Source organism: Triticum urartu, chromosome 2 (assembly GCF_003073215.2).
Source record: "Triticum urartu cultivar G1812 chromosome 2, Tu2.1, whole genome shotgun sequence".
NCBI lineage: Eukaryota > Viridiplantae > Streptophyta > Magnoliopsida > Poales > Poaceae > Triticum > Triticum urartu.
The window spans coordinates 678,423,070-678,447,693 of NC_053023.1; the positions used below are offsets into that span (position 1 = coordinate 678,423,070).

Consider the following 24,624-nt stretch of genomic DNA (forward strand, 5'->3'; position numbering starts at 1 on the left):
GTATGTCTTATACATTTGTATGTAATCTTTTATTAAAATCTCTATAAAAAAGTATACTTCGTATTTAGGAACCAAGGAAGTGCAGCTGTGACTCTCAGTCTCACTCTCTCCTCACCGCTCTCACTTTCTCCTCACCGCTTATCCCTTTTCCCTTCAGCTACCACCTACCCAGCTCCCCTGTGCAGCCGCCGGCGCGTCATGGGGCGCATCCGCACGGCGAGCGACGGTGCGAGGCACCAATCCCTGGCCCAACCTCCCATGCCCCCGCCTCCGAACCATTCTTACGGCCTGGCTACGCCCTCGCGAGCATCCCACACCCACTCCCATCACTCCCTGGTGTCCGGCGAGATCCGCCAGGCAGGGCTCTCGCGGACGCGCGCGCAGTCTGGGCGGCGGCATCCACCGCGCAGCGCCCCCTGCCCCGCGTCCCCCTGCCCCCCCCCACGGCGACACGCCGGTCGGAATCTTCTGCTGGCAACGCCCGGCGACCGGCGCGCGCCGTGCAGCTCGAGGAGACCCTGAGCAAGCCGTGCTCGCCCGGATGGGCGGAGTACGAGCAGGAGTGGATTCCGTGGTGCACCACGACGTCGACGGCTTCTCTTCGCCACCGAGCTCTGCTCCCCTCCCTGTGCATCAGGATGAAGGTGCTCACGAATCTTACCTTGTCACGGTCGACTCCCCTTTCTCCCTCCGCGTTCTGCATTGGTAGGTCTGTTGGATTGGCACCGCCGGTGAAGCAAAAAACTGGAGGTAGATTGAATCTCTCCTATATATATAAGGCTAGCTAGATGTGTAGTATCGGTATACGGTTAGGATAAGGTTGTTTATTTAGTGAGATGAGGATTAAACCTTTCTTGGGGTTGTTTGGATTGGATACGGACTTTTTGCCAATTCTGTTTCCATAAACTTGTTTAGGCTACCACATGAAATTTGTTAGCGTACCCAAAATTATAGTTTTTTTAGGAACAGAATTAGTAAAACTTGGTTTTAGTAGAACAGGCAAAGAACTGTGGTCAAGGATGCTAGCTTCCTCTTCCTGGAGATTCGATCTGCCAATCCTGACCAAATTTCGAATTGTACAGACCCGCAATGCATTTAAACAAAGCCAAACACAATGTCAGAATCATACAGATTTATGCAAGGTAACCTGACATAAAAGTCAGTACTCTACAATGGTGACAGTCATACTAATGTACCATTTGTAAAAATCGAATGCAAAGCTTGGTCTGCATCTTTTGGCAAATAGCTTAAGGTTGATGTTACTAATCCTGTACATGGTACTTTGGAATCACCTTCTTCATTGAATTTTGAGGCCTGAAATTGATGTTTAAGAACGTGTTAGAAATTAAGGACAGCTGCGTGCTAAATCTTATCACAGAGGTATAGAAAAAAGCAGATCAACGGATTATGTTCCTAGACTTCATATCGAAGTATCTGTCGCCTAGAAAAACTCATCCTTTAATAGTTGAGATAGTAGAGATATGAGGAGATCACTGATGGCTTCACTCAGCTTGGGTTCTTCATTAATTATCAGATACATAGTTCCTTGTCCATGTATTTCTAACAAGAGATTCTATGCAATTGAAGTTTAAGTCAGTTTTTATATTGCTATATATGAGATTAGATGCCACAGGTTTTGATCATATTAAAGAACATATGCATTAGAAAGAAATACGACACCTTAGTATTTTTGTTCTTCTTTAGCAAGTCACTATCGAAACATCTTCCTCCTGCATCCGTTTGAAATTTCACGCTGTCTCTTGTTATTTCCAGCTTAAACAGGTACAGGACGGGTAGATGTCGCGAAAGGAATACTCATGGTTTCTGAAGACTGACTATGCCTGATTACTACACAGCAACAAACTCAGGTTAGTGTGCATTAATAAAATCTACAATAGTTATGTGGTTGTAATGCAGAAATGAACATACTTTACCTTGACTTGCTATAATTTGATCCGGTGACTTCATGTGCTAAGGACTTCCTTGTACACTATGTTCTTCATGGTCGTTAATAAGGGCTCAAATCTTTTTCGCTTCTTTGAATTCTTGCTTTCTTCCTTACCCTTGCCATTGTCCTTGATGGCGAGAATCTTAATGTTCCTCTTCGCTGTGGCTCTAGACAATGCGACGTAGAGCTGACCGTGAGAGAAAACCGGGTCCGGTAGGTACACCCCGACAATTGGGATGGTCTGCCCTTGCACCTTGTTGATTGTCATGGCAAAGCTGAGCCTAATAGGGAACTGCTTCCTCTTGAACTTGAAAGGGAATATATCGTCATCGGATGGGCAGAGAGGTATCCGAGGAAGGAACACCCTCCTACCAGCATGTTGTCCTAGCACGATTTCTGCATCAATGGCGTTCCTCTGAAAACCCCGGACCACAAGCCTTGTGCCGTTACACAACCCATTAGCTGGATCAATGTTTCTCAACAGTATAACAGGGCAATTTATCTTTAGTTTGAGTGCATGCGGAGGCAGCCCGTTGGGAGTCAGGTTATTAAGGAATTCGGGGGCATAGTAGCCGTGTGGATCATCCTCTGCACTATCAAAACTGTGGTAGATCTTCTCTTCGCCCTGGAAGCACTCTATCATGCGCGTATTTATCTTATCAACGTTGTCGTTCTTGGTGGAGAGGATCGCTCGAGATGTCATGTAATTTGGATCAGCCATGTTGTCGTCCAGAGCAGGAAATACATGGTCGATTAGCTTCTCTAGGTCAGCGCCGTCTCCTGTTGGCGGCACACAAATATCTTCGGGGAGCCTTATGTTGCCTTCCTCGTCAGTTTCCTCGGTCCCGTTACCTACCCGTAGCAAGTAATCTGCGAACCACGGGTCGTTATGCGCCCTCATGTTGGTGACGAGCCTTAGCTGGCGCATGCCGTTCCAAAGGTACGAACTCCGCAGGGTCGCATCAATTATCTGACCCCGTGACCCCTTCCTGACGACCGGAAGCACCTGCCTGAAGTCCCCACCGAACACAACTATCTTTCCCCTGAATGGTCGGTCCCATCGTCCCATGATGTCCCGCATGCTATTGTCTAGTGCCTCAACCGCTTGCCGCTTCGTCATGGTGGCCTCGTCCCATAGGATGAGTGAAGCCATGTGCAGGAGCTTGGCCGTCCCACTTTGCTTCGTGAAGCTGCACGACCCCCCATCTTCAATGTTGAGTGGGATCTTGAACCTCGAGTGGGCTGTCCTTCCTCCAGGCATGATGGAAGCCGCGACGCCTGACGTCGCTGTAGCTAGCGCGATCTTGCCCTCGCCTCGAACCTTTGCGAGAAGTGACCTGTATAGGAAGGTCTTCCCGGTGCCTCCCGGGCCATCGACAAAGAATACACCACCATCACCAGCATCAACTGCTGCCAGTATCTCATTGTATGCAAGCCTCTGCTCAGGGTTTAGCGAGGACGCCAAATCAGCGTCGTTCACGTCAACCTCGATGGCGGACTCCTCGGTGACTTCTCTGGCCTCACCTCCAGTAGTGTCATAGGTCTGGTCGATGTCCGGAAGAGGGAACAACGCTATGTCTTTGCCCATGGACTGTAGCATGCCCCTGATGTCAAGCAACACCATCTGCTCCACTGCTTTTGAGCACGCGTGTGTTCGACGGTAGTCATCAGACATCGCGTCTAGGTGCCTATCCCATAGACCGCGCACGTCACCTGGCTCGCAGAATACCAAGATAGTTGCAAAGAGCCTCCTGAGTGAGGCTGGCATTGCAAACTGTGTTGACTCTGTAAGACACTCGTCAAGTGTGTTGTCGGCCTCAATGAGGCCCAATCTCTCGGCAGCCTCACGGAAGCTATCACATAGCACTCCGTCCACGGTCCGCAGGTCCTCGAAGGATGTCTTGCCTGGTACGTGGTTAAGCAGCACTCGCAGAAAGTACCGCTCCCCCTCGGCTGGATGGGCTGACACGATTCGACCTACTTGGTGCTGCTTTTCTCTCCGCTTCCAGTATTTCTGTCTCTGCCATGTGAAACTTCCCGGAAAGTCCTTGTACAGGATATCCCGAGCCCACACGTGCTGCTGATTAGCGAGGAAATACTCTGTCAGCATTGACTTAGATGCAGTATCACGGGCGACGACATCGATCAGGTCCTCTCCTGCTTTGAACGTGACACTATTCATATTAGGGAGATGAAGCAGCAACTGTAGGACCGACGGGAAACTCTCAGAAAGGTTGAAGCCGAATATCCTCCACATCGCCTCCGGTGGAGTAACCCATCTCGCATCAACGTACCTTTTAATCTCGTCTACAACCCCGTTGCTGTCAGGCTGGTCAATGCTGAATGAAGCTCGATCGTGACCCTTGTATACATATTTGTAAAGGTACTTGACGGCCTTGATGCTGGTCCTCGACATTTATGTGGCAGTTGAACATCCGCAACAAATAAGGGTTGTAAGGCACGACCCATCTGTTATCCAGCATTTGACGGCGGACCTTAGCCTGACGACCATCGTCCCTCCGTCGATAAACCGGGTATGAATCCTTCCCCTGTAAGGTGTTCTGGTTGAACGGTCGTGGGTACTTGCTCTTGCACTTCAAGTCTTGCATGCACACATTTTTGGGATTAAGATTGCCACATGGGCCGTGCATCATATGCTTCACGACCATGGCATAGAGCTCTGGATACTTATGCCTGTCCGGGAGCTCTGCAGATATGATGCGGTCATACTGCTCTGGCACCACGAGTTTATAATTTGAATTCATGATCAGCAGGAAGTGTGCATGGGGGAGGCCCTTCTTCTGGAACTCGACGACATACACATGCGCTACCACAACACCAAGGATGTGCTTTTTGAACAACATCTCTTTCATGGTCTCCAGCTTGGCCCTGAACACGCGTGCAACAAGATCTGGTCGGTCCTGGGGTGTCTGGCCAGGAAGCAGCTCATTCAGTATCTCCTCCCAGCTAGGATTGCATGTCATAGTCAAAAAGATGTCAGGCTTCCCATATGTCTGCACCAGTGCCATGGCGTCCATCTGCCTCCGCTTCATGTCTCGGTTGCTTCCTTGATGCGTCCCTGGCAGCACGATCCTCTTCCCAACAGCGCTCGCTCGCATCTCCCCAACCGCGATGCTATCCACAAGGCCTTGGTATAGATCGGCACGTATCTCTCTCTGGTGGTCCCTGATCCACTTCAGCCTACATCCCTCAATCTTGATGAACATGTCGACACCCCACTGCTGAAACAGGCGTGCTCCGTGTAGTATGGGGTTGAATATCGTAGGGCGCGTCTGTAGCCGGTAACAGTAGTAGTCCCTGACAGAGACACACAACCGGCTGTTCCCCTCTGTGGAAAGACATGAAAGAAGAAGGTTAGGTACCATATGGAAGGATAGAGAACTTTTTCTGGCATATAAGCATACCAACCAGGTGCACCTGAATCGTTATCACGGTTTCCTCTTGGTTGTTGTGCAACCTCCCAAGGGACATTGTGCTTAGGGATATTTGGATGCCAACCAAGCTCCCCCCTTGGAAAAAAGAGGGGATACGAGAGCGGGTCATAACAGCCATCTGTGGCATGTATACTATACTTCTCGTTGTTGTCCCCATAGAGTGTAATGCTGCGGTTGAACCTGTTTGCTAGATCGCTTCCCTCGACCCAAATCGCAGCCACCTCGGATGACATGGGTCTATTATATCTTCGTTGGTCTAGCTTCTGGTCAATGTTGAGGTCTATCCGGTACTCCTCGAGGTTTTCCTTGTGGGCACCCAAACTCCTAAACTGTTGGGAGTAGGGGTTTTCCCTGAGGACGTCCACTAACTTGCTGACAACGTGCTGGTCCAATTGCTTGGTGGCCTCCTTTCGATGGCTTAAGCTGGGATCGTCATCGTAGAAGTACAACTGCAGATGTTCAGGGCGAGATCTTGGACCGAACGAGTGCACCCTGTGGTACATAGTGCCATGTGCCCGAAACGTGTACACCCCGGACTTCATGTTTGTGTAGTTGTTGTCTAGGCTGACGCCAAGGGTAGTGAAGGCAAAGTGCCCGTTGAAGAACCGAATGCTCTCCCGGAAATGCCAAGAGTCTGCATCCGTGCTAGACCATAACCTCATCAGCTCTGGGATAGGCTCGGGTTCAGCTAGCTCAATCTCCCCGTTCCGACAGCAGAAGCCGTCAGTCTCGTACTGGAACTTCTTGGCCTTGCAATGCTCGCAGTTTGCAGCGTGCTTCAGGATGTGTGTGTTGTCTGGGATGTTCGAGTAGACATAGTCGAAAGGATCTAGGTCGATAGATCCTGTGTTGGAGGATTCTACGGGCTCATCGAGGTCCGTGCTATCAGTGTCGGATGCTGCAAGCATTGTGGAGATATAACAAGTCACGATGGGATGCACATCATAAACCAATAATATAGAGGGGTGAGTAGCGAAAGGCGCCTCGGAGTACCTTCACCGGCAAATAGGTAGTACTCATCATCCATGATGCCGCTAAGGAAGGCATCCATGTCAGCTGTAACATTGTTGAGCCGGTAAGTAATGGTTTTTATTGTGAGTGCACACCAGGAGGGGAGTAAACATGAGAGGGTTACCATTGGTTCCGATGGTGTACGATGGCATGCTTGATGAAGGGGAGGAAGCCGGTGAAGCAACTCCTGTGGGCGGTGCTTCTGAGCTTGTTGCTGCTCTGTTCACATCTAAGGTACTTGCATCTGGGCCTGGAGGCCTCCGCTTTTTTTGAAAGCTTGCATTACGACGATCTAGCAAAGCTGACTTCTCACCTTCTGGTATGCTTTTCCCGCGCGCTGTTCATTTTAAGGCACTCCCTTGAATGTTCTTTGCTGTAATACTTTGTTTGTGAGCTCGCTCCCAAGCCCTACGCTGTGCTCTGCTCTCCTGCCTCTGCTCCCGGGCTTGATTCTGCTGGTCGTCTATTTGGTGATCATTGGTTTGCTGCGAGGGATTTATGAGTTCGCTCGGGGCATCATTATCATCCAGGGTACGACTAAGGTACTCGCCTGCACCGTTGTGGAGCCGTTAAATACTGGTCCAATGCACATGTACAGAACAAGTAGAGTAAAGATGGAAGGATTACCGTCTGATTCAAAGTTGTTCCCAGCCTTACTCGCAAACCGGGGGGAAGGGGCAGGAGCTGAAGCTTCGGATTCTCTGAATGCCAACGCATGAGTGCTCGACATCAGGTTGGGTGTAGCTAAGGTACCTGCATCAGGGCGGGGCATTGCGATGGATTCAGCGCAAGGGGTGTTGCGCCTAGCCGCGAGTCTCTTCTTGCGCTGAGCTAGCATGTTCTGCTTCTCCTTAGGTGATTTGTTTTGCAGACGTGTTCTTCGGCGGGTGTTTGTCTGTTGGTTTTCATGGACTGACATATTTTGGTAGGCCGCTCTTCTAAGGGTGTTACTCTGTTGCTTCTCCTCTGGTGTCATTCGTTGCCTGGCTTCTCTTTGACGGGCAGTCCTCTCCTCCTCTGTTTTTTTCCTAGCTTCTCTGCGACATGCATTGATTTCCTCCATCTGTTCAGGTGTTAATCTATTTCGCCGTGCCATATATTGGTCTCGCCTTTTCTGTTTTCTATCTGATTTAATGATATCATTTGAAGCAATGTGCTCGGGGACAGTGTCTTCAGTGTCAAGTCCAAGTGCTATGTCTGAACCAATATTATGATCAATGCTTCTGTCTGTTCCTCGAAGTGATGCATGGTGATCATAGTAAGTGCCTTCACGAGAATGATTTCCTGAAGAACCATTTTGTTTAACAAATGTATAAATGCAAACTGAAAAAAAGTCGTGTGTAAGGGCGATACCGATTGATGTTTCCACATGCGGCACTGGCTGAAAGGCCTTGAGATTGCCGGCTATAGGAATCATCATAGGCAGTTGCGTGGGCACATTGTCATCATCATCGGAAGACGAAACACTGTAGTTAGTAGTGCCTGTTTGTTCGCGTATGAAAAAACCAGATGGTGGTCGGTGTGTATTGGTGAGTTGTGATCTGGGTGTCCTCTCATATTCGACAACTGATAAGATTAATGTAAGTTAAGTTGTGAAGCTTATTGAGTACCTTATGTGCAGACATGTGATTGGCATACACATACCTTGTTTTCCTTTATCATAGAGATGCTCTCTGTCCTGTGACATCTTTCTGTCCTATAGAAGCTTAAATAAACCTGCAGTTGAATTACAAAAATGATATGACCTCTGGTGACTCATTTAACAGGCTTTTAGGTCTCACTTGTTCATTTTCATAGACATGTTCTTCGCATATGGTTTTCTTCCAAAGTAAAATGATTGTGCTATTATGTGTTGACGGCTGAAGTTTGTATATTTCAGTTTATAAAGTGCCAGATTTTGTAGAAGTTCAACTTTTTAAAAAGAGGGCTCAGACATGGCGACAAGAATGAAGATGGAGGGGAAGGAGTGGAGAGAAAGATGTCTGTCTCCACGTGGTGCGAAAAAGACTATACAGGATTCTGTATTATGTCGCGTTAAAACAATCTGGAATATAAAGGATTCTGGAGGTGAGCTTAAATGAAAGTATTTCCTTCTATCACTATTCCTGTCGCGAGGCATGTTTGTTCCCATGATGTAAAACTAAACATGGTCTTGGTTACCTAATCTTATACTGCAATTTCAACACATGTTCTTCTTTACTTAAAAAATCTGCAGTCTTTTGCATTACGGAACCGTAGGCGAACAGAAGTCTGAATACTAACATTATGAAGTTTTGAACAGGAGTCTAGGATATGGCAAACCTAGGGCGGTATCCGTCCTTTTGCCGTCGGAGAGGAAAGAAGACGGTAGGGCGGCTCAGGGAGATGGGCAAGCTAAGAGGCGATCAGCAGAGGTCTGCAGCTCCACAGCTCGCGTGGCGTCTCGATGGACGTCGGCCAGGAAGAACTGGCGTTCGTTGGCGGGTCGAAGAAGTTTGATTTTTGGTTGATGGACCTCGTCCTCGTTCGTGGGTTGCGAAGCTGTTGTTTTATTGACTGGGCGCGATCATGGGATTCCATGGACTTGTCGTTCGTGTGTAGAACTGTGGACCTCGTACGTGGGCTGAGTGAGTTGGTGATTTTTCGTACGCTGAGTTGGTGGGGCTGAGTTGGTGGGCTGCTGCGTGCGTGTGGGAGTTCTGGGCGACGAAGGGAGGGGGGATCGATCGAGGTCGAACCATCACGATTTTATTGACTGGGCGCGATCGTGGGGTTCCATAGACTTGTCGTTCGTGTGTAGAACTGTGGACCTCGTACGTGGGCTGAGTGAGTTGGTGATTTTTCGTACGTGGGCTGAGTGAGTTGGTGATTTTTCGTACGTGGGCTGAGTTGGTGGGCTGCTGCGTGCGCGTGGGAGTTCGGGCGACGAAGGGAGGGGGGATCGATCGAGGTCGAACCATCACGACGTTCGATCCCCCTTTAATAGTAGAGATTGGCGCGGGCTAACCATGTGGGGCACCTGTCTCGTATGTTGGCAAAAAGCCTGGCGCGCTAATTATCAGCACTAAGCGTATACACTACCTAGAGGATGTTTGGATCGCTAGAGACTAGAGATTAGTAGTAGTCACTTTTAGTCAGTAAACCTCTAAACACCCCTGACTAATGGGTGACTAAAACTAGAAGTTGTTTGGATACTCTCTAGTCATGTGAGTAGTAGTCAGACTAAAAGTTTTTAGTTAGGCCCTGTTTGGAAGGTGACTACTACTAGTCAGCATTAAATGTCTCAGTATTAAATTCTTCTCTCTCCCTTCCATTTATCTCTCTTCTCTCCCTTGTGCAACAGCAACTACCGCTATACTCCCGCGCAAGGAAGGAAAGCAGCAAAGTCCCGTTCCTTTTCTCCCTCACGCCATGCAACAGCAGCTCTCAATACCTTTTTTTTCTCTCCTCACGCAAGCAACACAAGCACCAGACTATCCCTCACGAAATTGTCCCATAAGGAAATCAAAACTGTCCACACATAAGAAAACTAAAATTGTCCCATAACGTTACATGTTGGAAACGAAATAAATAACATCAGAAATTTCTCAACGCCTGTTGAACAAACCATCAGCAATCGTATCTCTCACTCGATTCATATCCACTGAATCTAGCTCCATTTCTTCACCCCTAGTGTTACGACGCCTCCTCCTCCTTGTTTCCTCAAGGAGAGGTTGATAACTCTCATCATTGTCACACCTATCGAATTCCTTGTCCGCCAAATGACTTTCACGAATAAAATTGTGCAAGGCCATGCATGCCACAATAATTTTTGTTTGCTTGCGTAGAGGATAACTTGGTACTTTGAAAAGAATCCTCCACTTATTTTTCAAGACTCCAAAACAACGCTCAATGACATTGCGTAGTCTAGAATGAGTATAATTGAAGTGCTCCTTTTTACCTCTCGGCATGGTGCCTTGATGGAACTCTTGAAAATGATACTTTTGGCCCCTATACGGTGCAAGATAACCCTGTTTGTTGGGGTAGCCCGAGTCAACAAGATAAAATTTCCCTGTTCATGGCAATGCATTTTAGCAAATGTCAATGTAAGGCATAAAACTATTGTACTGAGTATCAAGTTTCGTACCTGAAGGTGGATGTGGAAACTTGTGATCAAACCGGCTAAGAGCATCCTTGAATGGCCTCATATCATGGACCGATCCAGGCCACCCCGCAAGCACAAAAGTGAATCTCATGTCGAAATCACACACAGCCATAACATTCTGACTACAGTAACCATGTCTGCTTAAATACTGTGGAACCTTGTTTGGTGGCACCACAACCGGCACATGAGTCCCATCTATTGCTCCAATGCAATCATTGAACCATGGGTACCACTGAGCACCTCTTAACCTTTCATGGACAACTCTAAATTCAGGATCTCGTGGCTTAATGATGTCAATGGAAAGCTTAACCATACATTCCAAAACTTTGTTAAACTTTCTACTGACTGTCTCCATGGACCTGATAAACCGATTCTCAGCATGTCTAACAGATTGGGGAGATCCAACTATATATAAAAAGAGAGCTAAACTCTCAACTGATGACATTTTTTTGGTTGACTTCAGTCCATAAGACTCCACTAGCAGATTATGTAGTTTATCAAACACCAGTGGGTACATCCTAAACATTTTGTAGCAATTTGTTCTGTTTCCTAGAGTTCTCACTACCCATTCATATCCAGACTCTTTAGCTTTTAAAATTCTCCTTTCCCCTTTAACCATGAAACGATCCATGTAGTACATACCAAACATGTGGGCGACCATACCTAGTTTGTTGAGCCTCTGCCGCCTCAATTGAAGTAGTGCTAGCACTCTATTGGTCCTTGTATATTCTTCTTCCTCATCACTAGAGTCATCATCTTCATCAGTCCTGTCCTCATCACTAGACTCATCATCTTGGTCTATACTGTCCTCATCACTAGATTCATCCTCATTCTGCAAGAAAAGCACAAACAAATAGAAATCATGAAGTCTACAGACATAATGAACATATCATCAACACATGCAAATACACAGATCGGTAGATAATAATTTTTCCAGAAACATAATGATTAAGGCCACATTAGTCCACAAATCATGTCATCCACGACTCAAGACACAAGAGGACACACATGACTCAAGACACAAGACTAGCTGACACAGATCATTCTGCCTTCATATCTCGCCATCTGCTGCATACATGTTCTTTGCCCTGCACCATCTCTTCAACCATATCAACCTAGCTTCAGGGGTCTTCATGTTTTGGAAGACAGTTCTGTTGTGTTTCTCCTTGAATAAATCACAAGCAACAAAGTACTCAACTGACTCTTCTGATGCTCCACACTCAATGGCAAGGTTCTGACAGTTTTTTACTGACTGAGCACGTTCCTCACTTCTCCTAACCTTTTCATTGCCTTGGTTCACAAGAGCCTGCAAAATAGAGTTTGTTTTCTCACTTTCCTTCTCCAACTTAGTTTCAATGTCCTTCATATATTTTACAAATGGACCCCGAGTTTTTCCTTGAGTACGAGGCATCTTGTCTAAAGTTTTGCTTCTCTTTGAAGGACTACTAGCTGTACTCCTTAACTCTGAGCGGCTCCCTCTCTTTTGAGTGTTGGTACTCATAGGGCTGGACACAAAGCCTTCATTGCCATCCAGGTCATCATCATTATTTAACTCCAAACAATCTTCTGTCCCAGGAACATAAGCAGATGAACCATCCACAGCGACCTCATGAAATATCTCATGTAACAGGGGCATATACTCAGGGTTACCATTTCTAAATTTCTTGAGATTTGGTCTGTCCTGAAAAGAAATAATAGAAAGAAATCAGCATATATATCTTCTGTCATTGGAACATAAGCAAAAATGAACACTTGAAGGAGAGGGAGCAAGAATATAAGCAAAAATACCTTGATTTCTTTCTCCCACCAATCTGCAGTTGCCGTCACTTCGCCATCTAAGCCGCGGCCGCAGCCGGTTTGCTGCTGCAACCATACCCAATCATTGTACAAGCCCTTCAAGTTAGTTATTTTGTTCCTGAATTCCCTGCCTGGATGCCACAGCTTTGCCCTTTCCCAATATTTCTCCCTCATATTCTTGTACGCCTGAGGGCTCCAAACTCTACCAGCATAATTGCCAGCATCTATTTCCTCACAAGCTATTTCACATAAAGTCAATGTATTTCTGTCTGTCCAGTTAGCCTTGCTTTTTGGCCTCTATTAAAAAAATGTATGAGAAAACAGAACAAGTACTATTTCAGATACTGTACTATTTTTGATAAATATGACAGAACAAGTAGCATGAACAAGTATTTTCTTTCATTTGTCCAAACTGAACACCTTGCTGCAGTTTCTACTTTCTACTTTCCACTTAACATACATTTATTCAAGCAAACACAACAATTGGACAAATATTGTACCTGGATATGCTGGTTCAGCATGCTCGTCGTCTTCCTCTGCCTGAACATCTTCTTCAGCTGGTTCATCTTCTTCCTCAACATCTTCTACCATGATCGGTGTTGCCTGCCGCTGCCTGCCGCTGCCTGAGCGACTTGAACCAGCACCACCTCGTCCCGACGTCGTGACGACCTGCTTGGCACGACGATCTGGGGCCCTCACTGGGGGGAGACCTTGGCGAGGTGGACGACCCTGCCGCTGCGCCACGCCGTCCGATCTGGTCCGCTGGAGGGGCACACCATGGCCGGCCGCACTCCCAGGATGAAAAAGGTGCGTGTACATGCCCATGTTGGGGTAGGAGGCGGCGACGGCGGAGTTGCCGTTGAGGTCGATGTTCTCCAACCTGATGGGAGCGTGGAGCCCCCCGGCCACCGAGCCGCGGCCGAGCCCCCCGGCCACCGAGCCGCGGCCGAGCCCCCCTGCCACCGAGCCGCGCTCGAGCCCCCCTGCCACCAAGCCGCGGCCGGCGGATCCCCGGAGACGAGGGGGCGTCATCCCCCACCCGTCCTCGTCGATGTGGTGCACCGCAGCACCGGAAGACGCCGTCCGCGAGAAGAAATCGAAGGGGAGTTCGCCGTCGCCGTCCATGGTATGGATGCGGGAGCGTGGCGCGGCGGAGTGCTGCGGGCGCGGCGCGGTGGAGTGCTGCGGGCGCGGTGGGAGTACGGACGCGGGAGCGGCGCGGCGGAGTTCTGCCGCGGCGGCGGAGTGCGGCGGCGGCGGTGGAAAGGGAAGCGGCAGAGTGGAAAGGGGAGCGGCTGCCCCCTGCCTGCGTGCGAAGGGGATGGGGCGGCAGAGGCGTCGCCTGCAACAGGATGGGCCCGCCAATTAATTAGAGGAGAGACTTTAGTCACTTTTAGTTGGGGGTGGGGTGACTAGGGACTAAACTAGGAGGGTGTTTGGATCACTAGTGACTAGAGACTAGAGACTAGTAGTACTCACTTTTAGTCAGTAAACCTCCAAACACCCCTGACTAATGGGTGACTAAAACTAGTTTAGTCCCTAGTCACCCCACCCCAACTAAAAGTGACTAAAGTCTCTCCTCTAATTAATTGGCGGGCCCATCCTGTTGCGGGCGACGCATCTGCCGCCCCATCCCCTTCGCACGTAGGCAGGGGGCAGCCGCTCCCCTTTCCACTCCGCCGCTTCCCTTTCCACCGCCGTCGCCGCACTCCGCCGCCGCGGCAGCACTCCGCCGCGCCGCTCCCGCGTCCATACTCCCGCCGCGCCCGCAGCGCTCCGCCGCGCCGCGCCCGCAGCACTCCGCCGCGCCGCGCTCCCGCGTCCGTACCATGGACGGCGACGGCGAACTCCCCTTCGATTTCTTCTCGCAGACGGCATCTTCCGGTGCTGCGGTGCACCACATCGACGAGGACGGGTGGGGGATGACGCCCCCTCATCTCCGGGGATCCGCCGGCCGCGGCTTGGTGGCAGGGGGGCTCGAGCGCGGCTCGGTGGCAGGGGGGCTCGGCCGCGGCTCGGTGGCCGGGGGGCTCCGCGCTCCCATCGGGTTGGAGAACATCGACCTCAACGGCAACTCCGCCGTCGCCGCCTCCTACCCCAACATGGGCATGTACATGCACCTTTTTCATCCCGGGAGTGCGGCCGGCCATGGTGTGCCCCTCCAGCGGACCAGATCGGACGGCGTGGCGCAGCGGCAGGGTCGTCCACGTCGCCAAGGTCTCCCCCAGTGAGGGCCCCAGATCGTCGTGCCAAGCAGGTCGTCGCGACGTCGGGACGAGGTGGTGCTGGTTCAAGTCGCTCAGGCAGCGGCAGGCAGCGGCAGGCAACACCGATCATGGTAGAAGATGTTGAGGAAGAAGATGAACCAGCTGAAGAAGATGTTCAGGCAGAGGAAGACGACAGCATGCTGAACCAGCATATCCAGGTACAATATTTTTCCAATTGTTGTGTTTGCTTGAATGAATGTATGTTAAGTGGAAAGTAGAAAGTAGAAACTACAGCTTGTTAAGTGGAAAGTAGAAAGTAGAAACTACAGCAAGGTGTTCAGTTTGGACAAATGAAAGAAAATACTTGTTCATGCTACTTGTTCCGTCATATTTATCAAAAATAGTACAATATCTGAAATAGTACTTGTTCTGTTTTCTCATATTTTTTTTAATAGAGGCCAAAAAGCAAGGCTAACTGGACAGACATAGATACATTGACTTTATGTGAAATAGCTTGTAAGGAAATAGATGCTGGCAATTACGCTGGTAGAGTTTGGAGCCCTCAGGCGTACAAGAATATGAGGGAGAAATATTGGGAAAGGGCAAAGCTGTGGCATCCAGGCAGGGAATTTAGGAACAAAATAACTAACTTGAAGGGCTTGTACAATGATTGGGTATGGTTGCAGCAGCAAACCGGCTGCGGCCGCGGCTTAGATGGCGAAGTGACGGCAACTGCAGATTAGTGGGAGAAAGAAATCAAGGTATTTTTGCTTATATTCTTGCTCCCTCTCCTTCAAGTGTTCATTTTTGCTTATGTTCCAATGACAGAAGATATATATGCTGATTTATTTCTATTATTTCTTTTCAGGACAATACCAAATCTCAAGAAATTTAGAAATGGTAACCCTGAGTATATGCCCCTGTTACATGAGATATTTCATGAGGTCGCTGTGGATGGTTCATCTGCTTATGTTCCTGGGACAGAAGATTGTTTGGAGTTAAATAATGATGATGACCTGGATGGCAATGAAGGCTTTGTGTCTAGCCCTATGAGTACCAACACTCAAAAGAGAGGGAGCCGCTCAGAGTTAAGGAGTACAGCTAGTAGTCCTTCAAAGAGAAGCAAAACTTTAGACAACATGCCTCGTACTCAAGGCAAAACTCGGGGTCCATTTGTAAAATATATGAAGGACACTGAAACTAAGTTGGAGAAGGAAAGTGAGAAAAACAGACTCTATTTTGCAGGCTCTTGTGAACCAAGGCAATGAAAAGGTTAGGAGAAGTGAGGAACGTGCTCAGTCAGTAAAAAACTGTCAGAACCTTGCCATTGAGTGTGGAGCATCAGAAGAGTCAGTTGAGTACTTTGTTGCTTGTGATTTATTCAAGGAGAAACACAACAGAACTGTCTTCCAGAACATGAAGACCCCTGAAGCTAGGTTGATATGGTTGAAGAGATGGTGCAGGGCAAAGAACATGTATGCAGCAGATGGCGAGATATGAAGGCAGAATGATCTGTGTCAGCTAGTCTTGTGTCTTGAGTCATGTGTGTCCTCTTGTGTCTTGAGTCGTGGATGACATGATTTGTGGACTAATGTGGCCTTAATCATTATGTTTCTGGAAAAATTATTATCTACCGATCTGTGTATTTGCATGTGTTGATGATATGTTCATTATGTCTGTAGACTTCATGATTTCTATTTGTTTGTGCTTTTCTTGCAGAATGAGGATGAATCTAGTGATGAGGACAGTATAGACCAAGATGATGAGTCTAGTGATGAGGACAGGACTGATGAAGATGATGACTCTAGTGATGAGGAAGAAGAATATACAAGGACCAATAGAGTGCTAGCACTACTTCAATTGAGGCGGCAGAGGCTCAACAAACTAGGTATGGTCGCCCACATGTTTGGTATGTACTACATGGATCGTTTCATGGTTAAAGGGGAAAGGAGAATTTTAAAAGCTAAAGAGTCTGGATATGAATGGGTAGTGAGAACTCTAGGAAACAGAACAAATTGCTACAAAATGTTTAGGATGTACCCACTGGTGTTTGATAAACTACATAATCTGCTAGTGGAGTCTTATGGACTGAAGTCAACCAAAAAAATGTCATCAGTTGAGAGTTTAGCTCTCTTTTTATATATAGTTGGATCTCCCCAATCTGTTAGACATGCTGAGAATCGGTTTATCAGGTCCATGGAGACAGTCAGTAGAAAGTTTAACAAAGTTTTGGAATGTATGGTTAAGCTTTCCATTGACATCATTAAGCCACGAGATCCTGAATTTAGAGTTGTCCATGAAAGGTTAAGAGGTGCTCAGTGGTACCCATGGTTCAATGATTGCATTGGAGCAATAGATGGGACTCATGTGCCGGTTGTGGTGCCACCAAACAAGGTTCCACAGTATTTAAGCAGACATGGTTACTGTAGTCAGAATGTTATGGCTGTGTGTGATTTCGACATGAGATTCACTTTTGTGCTTGCGGGGTGGCCTGGATCGGTCCATGATATGAGGCCATTCAAGGATGCTCTTAGCCGGTTTGATCACAAGTTTCCACATCCACCTTCAGGTACGAAACTTGATACTCAGTACAATAGTTTTATGCCTTACATTGACATTTGCTAAAATGCATTGCCATGAACAGGGAAATTTTATCTTGTTGACTCGGGCTACCCCAACAAACAGGGTTATCTTGCACCGTATAGGGGCCAAAAGTATCATTTTCAAGAGTTCCATCAAGGCACCATGCCGAGAGGTAAAAAGGAGCACTTCAATTATACTCATTCTAGACTACGCAATGTCATTGAGCGTTGTTTTGGAGTCTTGAAAAATAAGTGGAGGATTCTTTTCAAAGTACCAAGTTATCCTCTACGCAAGCAAACAAAAATTATTGTGGCATGCATGGCCTTGCACAATTTTATTCGTGAAAGTCATTTGGCGGACAAGGAATTCGATAGGTGTGACAATGATGAGAGTTATCAACCTCTCCTTGAGGAAACAAGGAGGAGGAGGCGTCGTAACACTAGGGGTGAAGAAATGGAGCTAGATTCAGTGGATATGAATCGAGTGAGAGATACGATTGCTGATGGTTTGTTCAACAGGCGTTGAGAAATTTCTGATGTTATTTATTTCGTTTCCAACATGTAACGTTATGGGACAATTTTAGTTTTCTTATGTGTGGACAGTTTTGATTTCCTTATAGGACAATTTCGTGAGGGATAGTCTGGTGCTTGTGTTGCTTGCGTGAGGAGAGAAAAAAAAGGTATTGAGAGCTGCTGTTGCATGGCGTGAGGGAGAAAAGGAACAGGACTTTGCTGCTTTCCTTCCTTGCGTGGGAGTATAGTGGTAGTTGCTGTTGCACAAGGAAGAGAAGAGAGATAAATGAAAGGGAGAGAGAAGAATTTAATACTGAGACATTTAATGCTGACTAGTAATAGTCACCTTCAAACAGGGCCTAACTAAAAACTTTTAGTCTGACTACTACTAGTCACATGACTAGAGAGTATCCAAACACCTTCCTAATCTTCATCTTATTACTCACACAAGTACAGCCGGAATATATTGGTGCCCAAGTTTCCGACTAGATGCACGACGGAGTCTACTGCAATGCTTATAGACGCGAATACTAAAAGGCGGGGCATGTATCATGTTTTGGTATGATAAGGTGCCAGTCTAGTAGAAGCTGACAGTTCACAAATCGGCTATAGAATGACAAGCTGTCACATTACAAAACACTCCTAGAATTTACTAACTTTTCTATAGCTTGATAATTGTAGCATTTTTGAGAGTTTTCAAGTACAGCTACATTTCCACTCTTCAGAAAATAGCACAATTTTTATGTCTTGCAGGAAGAAAATAGCACAACTTGCGTCAACAGTGACCTTCAAGAGCGATGTCTCCTGGTCGACCTCGCCCGGAAATAGCACGATGATTGCCCGTCGTTTTCCTCCCGGGACGGCCGTCCGACGCGCGATAAGATATTTGCCCGACGCACCATATATACCTGAGCCTCCCACTCTTTTCTCCACCCAACTCGCTCGCTCCCCTCAATTCTTCCCTCTCCCGCAGCACCAAAAGAAGCATTTTTGCTCGAAAGCCACCTGCACACACGTACCATGGCGGCATCAGCGGCCTGCTCCTTCTTCTTCGACGCCGAGCAGCTCGGCGAGCCCGGCATGCCGGCGATGGACGCGTGCGCGCTCTGCGCCAAGCCGCTGGCGCGCGACAGCGACGTCTTCATGTACAGAGGGGACACACCCTACTGTAGCGAGGAGTGCCGCCACGAGGAGATGCACCTCGACGCCGTCTGCGCCAGGCAGGCCGCCCGGAGGCTGCAGAGGTTCTCGGCGGAGACGGAATCCCACCGTGGGCAGCGGCACTCCAGGAAGAAGGTGTCCGTCGCAAGCTAACTGGCCGGAGCGCGTGGGCGAGGAAAGTGTTGTTTGAATCGACAAGATCGGAATTCTGAAGAAACAACATCTGTATTCTGAAGAACCATCGATGTCTCCGTCTCTCCGGCTGGTGCTCTAGCCTAGCCACTAGCTACGGAGGCAAGGCAAGGCAGCATCATCAGGCGGCACCAAGCATAGGTGTCTGTAGCCTCCCATATCTTTCCATCGCAAGCTGATTAAGCTGCGCGGATGGTGGGAAATCTGTACTTGTTCTCGGCCGGTCTGCGCTGTGCCCATGAATTTGATTTGGTTCGAACCGGAATAGAAAAGGCCATGGATCTGAAGAAAGCAATCAAACATGATTCACATTTTGTTTTAACTTCTATTCGGGTCGCTCTTCAGCGCCCTCTTGTTTTGTTTCGCTTAATGATTGAATGCTGTTTGGTTTTGGGTACCACATGTTAGGGACACTGTGCAACAGCACTGTCACTGTAAAAACAACATGGCAATCGACCTACAGATTATCTTGCCTCTAATTGTTGTTATGCTTTTTTGGATTTATAGCGTCTCTAATGTTGCTAGTGATATGCCAATATGATTTCGGCCGGGATTTTATCCATATAATTTTAGTCTGTTCGTTTACTCATTTCATTCCGTGTGTAGCCTATATATGAAAATATTCAAAACATCTTATATTTGTGAATGGGGGAAGTGATTGTGTGTAAGTGAATTGGCCGGTTTGGTGCTTCTACCTTGAGCTTCCCACATGGGTGAACCTTACAGTTTTACTATATCTCAAGGATATTTCCCGAAAATTTCTACCATTGTGATTTTTCTTCCTTTGGAATATAAGTCAAACTTACCCAATTTGGGTGCAATAATTAATCACAATTTCAATTTTAAGATTGAGAACGATCTTGTCATGCCTAGGCTAAACGTCGAACATTTTCATGGCGATCTGTCTTTCTTGATGGGTCGACAAGGCCTAGAACCGATTCACATTGGATCTTGCTGCTCCATCCGTCCTGTGTTGTCAGTCCCCCCTTCCTCACCCATTAGTGAGAGTGTGTGGGTGGTTTTTGCTCAAGTTTACTAAAACAAACAAATTTTGTTAAGTTTTAAGGTTAGATTGTTATTTTCCTCATAAACTGGACCGACTCGCTTCCTCCAATGAAAATTACAAAAATGGTTGCCCGCCAACGAGGTTCCTAAAAGTTAGATATGAGCCGATGAAGTCTAACCCTGATCTACTCGCAGTTGAGTTAATGCACTTTGAGGCATAACAAGTGAAAGGAAATGATGAAGCTTGTCGTCGCCTATTCAACTAAATCATATTATCTGTATCACTCTAATATCAACTCAGTGGAACGTTTGGGTTTAGACACCACCCACTCGAGCCAAGTTTCCATGCTGGAAAAGTAATGAACATACAACATGGCACACTTAGGTTGTCATGTCCAGATTTACCACCGGCGTACATTTGCGATGTAGGCACGAGATTGCGTAAGCTTTCCCAATTAGTGATTTTAGTGGTCAGCTCTCTCGACAATTCATATGCGAACTATGGACAAGTGTCGACGGATGCTCTTGTCTCCAAAGTTGACTCTCGGTGGTTGGACTGTCTGCTTGGTGTTCGGACGATTTCAGTTTGCATTGTATGCACTTACATCGTCTTTGCTGGTCAGCATTTATTTTTGTGACTATGAACCATAGGGCAAAAACCTCACAGGCTCACAGCCTTGCAACTTTATTTAATGTAGAGCATGAAACGGTACATAGTATACAACTTTATATCAGAAAAAGGAATAAGAGCAAGAACTACAGTGCAACTGACGCTTTAAGGTGGAAGGTGAGAAACCCATTTCAACAAATTATCCCTGAACCTAGACTTAATTCTATGCGCCAGCAAGGTTGTGTCATGCACAAATCCCCTCTTCCACTTATAGAAAGCGGGCCTCTTTTTTCTGAAGATTTTTGCATTCCTAGCGATCCAGATATTCCAGCAAGATAGGAAAACCACTTCAGGAAAGAAAGGTTCTTTAAGGACATGCAATATTTGCTGCCTGGAGCATATGCAGTTTTGGATGAACAGTAAATTGCTAAACAATACTAATATAAATTTAAAAAATCTGGTTCTTTTTACAACACACATCTAGGAATGTTCTACTCCCACGCAAATTTTCGCGAAGAAATAACATTCCATGTGCACATAACAGAAAAAAAAACAGTAGCATGAAAAGGTGTTTTTTAAGCATTTTGGGCTGCTTGTTTTGTTTTTCTACTGAAAATTCTGTGAATGTGATCTCTTCAAGAAAATTTATACATAGGAAGAACACTCAAGAATGTTTGTCTACAATTTTTTGTGATATTTTTGCCATTTTTCAGAATTTACTGTTCGAACAAGTGCAAGTGCATTTGCGCCTGGGACCAGAAGGGCACTTTTGTTATCGAAATCCTTCCTTGCCTAACTAGCAATACTCCTCATATCATCTTCTGACTGCAAATCCACTTGCAAGTAGTTCCAGGCTCTAATACTAAAATTAAATTGAAAGAACAAATGATCTCTATCTACCCTAGAGCCAAAGCAACACATCACACAAGTAGTTCCGTTAGCTGTAATTGCTCGATGTGGATCATCATTGCTCTTTTCTTTGCACGTCAAAGCATTCCATCAGCCATGTATAACTTTATTTTTACCGGTGTAGTACTTTCTATGTTCCATTAATGCTAGTTGTGGTCATTCTAGTCGTGCAGAGGTCAGGTATGTGCTCATCGTGTTTTGTATCCTATTGATACTACACGGTATACAACCTTGTATACTTCCCTTGCCATAACCAAAAAAGTGGACGTCTAGCCTCCTTGGGGGAATATCAGGTGCTACCACACATTAGGTGCTATCATGCTATCACTTTTCCATAAACACATCTAAATGTTTCAAATAATTCCAAAAAAATTATGAGTGTTCACAAGACATGTCTCTACAAATTGTGAAAAATTCAAATCAAGATTTGAAACACGAAAGAAGAAACGGAAAAAAATCAGCATAAATGGTGTCACAAAAAGCAAAAGTCAAAATGTTAGTATTCATTTATTTGTGTTTTGACCGTTGAATCTCACATCCACGGCTGAGCTCGCCCTGCAGCACACGAGCTTAGCAACTCCCGTAGCACCTGATATTCTCCTGTCGGGACCCTGATCCTAAGTCACACCGATCTAGCATGTAACACATCATATCACTTTGCGGCCTCACGCACGGTATCCCCACGGGTGCCACCTTACCTGGCCCGGAACCGTTTGCGCCTTTTGGCTCACGTATATGATAGTGTCGCTAGCATCCATATGACAGAGAATCCAGGGCGACATGACTAGTCGTGAACCCAAAGTGGCACTAACTTACAGGGACATGCATATATGAATCAACCTCGAGCATGTCGGTCAACAACGTATGAATCCGGGCTATAGCAACTGGGCTAACGGGACTCCGGGAACCCGGGCTGTAGCAGGCTAACAGGACTCCGGATGTCTCCGCGTGACATTTCCCCGAAGGGACAGACACATGAACGAAGTGAATCACATGCCGGCGAGTCTAAGTGTTCCGAAGCAGTAGTGCTGGGCTAGCAGGACTCTGGTAAACCGGGCTGTAGCGGACTACCAAGGCTCAGTGAAAGCACTAGACTACATTTTCCCATAAGAGAGGCTACCAAGGATAAACAACTAGATTGTCGGATCCCACACATAGCAATACACGTTACACGTACGCATAACATGCAAGTATGTGCTGTACAACATGGCATCACAACATAACTCCAACTCATATAGATAAAGGCCTAGAAGAGCCACATAGCATTCAATACAAACAGGGGTCTCATGACCCATCATTCAGAGCATACAAACAACGGAAGCATTACATGTCTGAGTATAGACAACTACAAAAGAAAAAGGCTGAGAAGCCTGACTATCTATAAGACCCTCCCAAGGGTACAAGATCGTAGCTGGGATACAAGCTACTCGTCGAAGTCACTAGTGTAACCAACTGCAAAACATAAATAAGCAAACGTGAGTACGAAGGTACTCCGCAAGTCTTACATCAGAACTATCTACATATGCAACATTATCAACAAAGGGGGTGGTGGAGTTTTAACAGCAGCAAGCCAGCTTTGACTGAGTGGCTAACCTATACTACGAGTATCAGAAACTTCTTTGAGGTGAGAAGACGCACACGAGTCCACATATTCACCATATCAAAACTCCACTATGGATCCGTTCCCGTCTCCCTACGAGAAGGCCATCCATAGCACTCATGCTTATCTTGCGTATTTTAGAGTATCAACTTCAAGTTGTCTATGTACTATATAAGTCCTCCACTTTCCATATCCGAGGAAAACGGCTATTCCAATAGATAATGATAACCCTGCAGGGGTGTACTTCTTCACACACGCTCTCGCCACTTATCGCCATGTACACGTCATGTACCTCGGCAACCTTCAAGCGGAAGCCGGGCGAGGGTGTCGGCCACGACCTAACTAACCACACAAGTCTCTCGTCCAAGTTTATCGCCTATTCGAGTTCCATCCGCAAGGAGTTTCGGCCGAAGTCTCCAGTACGGCCCCAAACGATGTGTGCAGGGTTCCCAAACCCACCATCCGGGTGCCACTTGGTACACCGTGCCATGGTGCCTAGTCTGTCCCAAGCCCGTCCCGTCGGACACCACCTGGTAGACAACTAGCACTACCTACAAACGCCAGAAACTAGTTGCAACTCCTGGACAGAGATCAAGTAGATTAATAAGCCGAGAGGGGCCGGATAACCGGAACCCAATGTGTGGTAGTAACTGGACTTGGATAACATACACAGAACTCAGTGCATAGGGACAGTTCCAATGAGACAATCCACCATGTACTCCTACATGGCCTCTCATCGCTACCTTTACCAAAACGTGTTCACACACTTAGCCTTTATCAGTAGGACATGTTCACCACTCCGATTCATTCCCGATGAATCAGACCTGACACAACTCTAAGCATAGCTGGCATAAAGAAAACAAGCATGGATGAGCAGGCACATCAAGGCTCAAACAACTCCTACTCATGCTAGTGGGTTTCAACTATTTACTGTGGCAATGACAGGTCATGCAGAGGAATGGGTTCAACTACCGCAGCAGAAAAGTAGCAGTTGAATCATTGTTGTCCTAATGCAGTATAAGGAGCAGGAGCGAGAGAGTGGGATTTTATCGAAATGCTCAAGGGGGTTGCTTGCCTGATAGATCAACGAAGGGGCACTGCTCCTCTGACAGGTACTCAGGAACACCTTCCGGAGTGGAACCTATCAAGAAGAAACGGTGCCGGCAATCAATACACAAACAAATGCAACAATATGATGCATGAACATGACATGTGCAAATGCTAGTGTTTGGGCTAATGCAAGATGCTACCAAGTTGGTTGATGCCCATTTGAATCAAAGATTCAAATGCAATTCAAAATGAAGCATTTAACATGCCCATATTATGTTTTCACTTATACAGCATGTATAAGTTGATTTTTCATGCACGAAACTGGCATAAATGGATTCCTTGCATTTTTCTGATCATTTTTCATATATAAATTATTTCATTCTGAGCTACGGTTGAATTTCTATGAATTTTAGAAGTTTATATCATTTTCTAGATTTTCCTAATTTATTTTAATACCAGAA

General features: G+C 46.8%; 1 protein-coding gene and 2 pseudogenes across 1 annotated transcript; 2 read left to right on the forward strand and 1 right to left on the reverse strand.

Annotated features, from left to right (window-relative positions):
- Positions 1 to 11,588: 11,588 nt before the first annotated feature.
- On the reverse strand, positions 11,589 to 13,459 carry LOC125534052 (annotated as a pseudogene).
- A 704-nt stretch (positions 13,460 to 14,163) lies between these two features.
- Positions 14,164 to 16,041, forward strand: LOC125534053 (annotated as a pseudogene).
- Positions 16,042 to 18,571: 2,530 nt separating this feature from the next.
- LOC125534055 (FCS-Like Zinc finger 2-like) lies at positions 18,572 to 19,311 on the forward strand. The gene has a single exon (XM_048697356.1). It carries the CDS (start codon positions 18,657 to 18,659, stop codon positions 18,948 to 18,950), a length of 294 nt encoding a protein of 97 aa, XP_048553313.1. The 5' UTR covers positions 18,572 to 18,656; the 3' UTR covers positions 18,951 to 19,311.
- Positions 19,312 to 24,624: the final 5,313 nt, after the last annotated feature.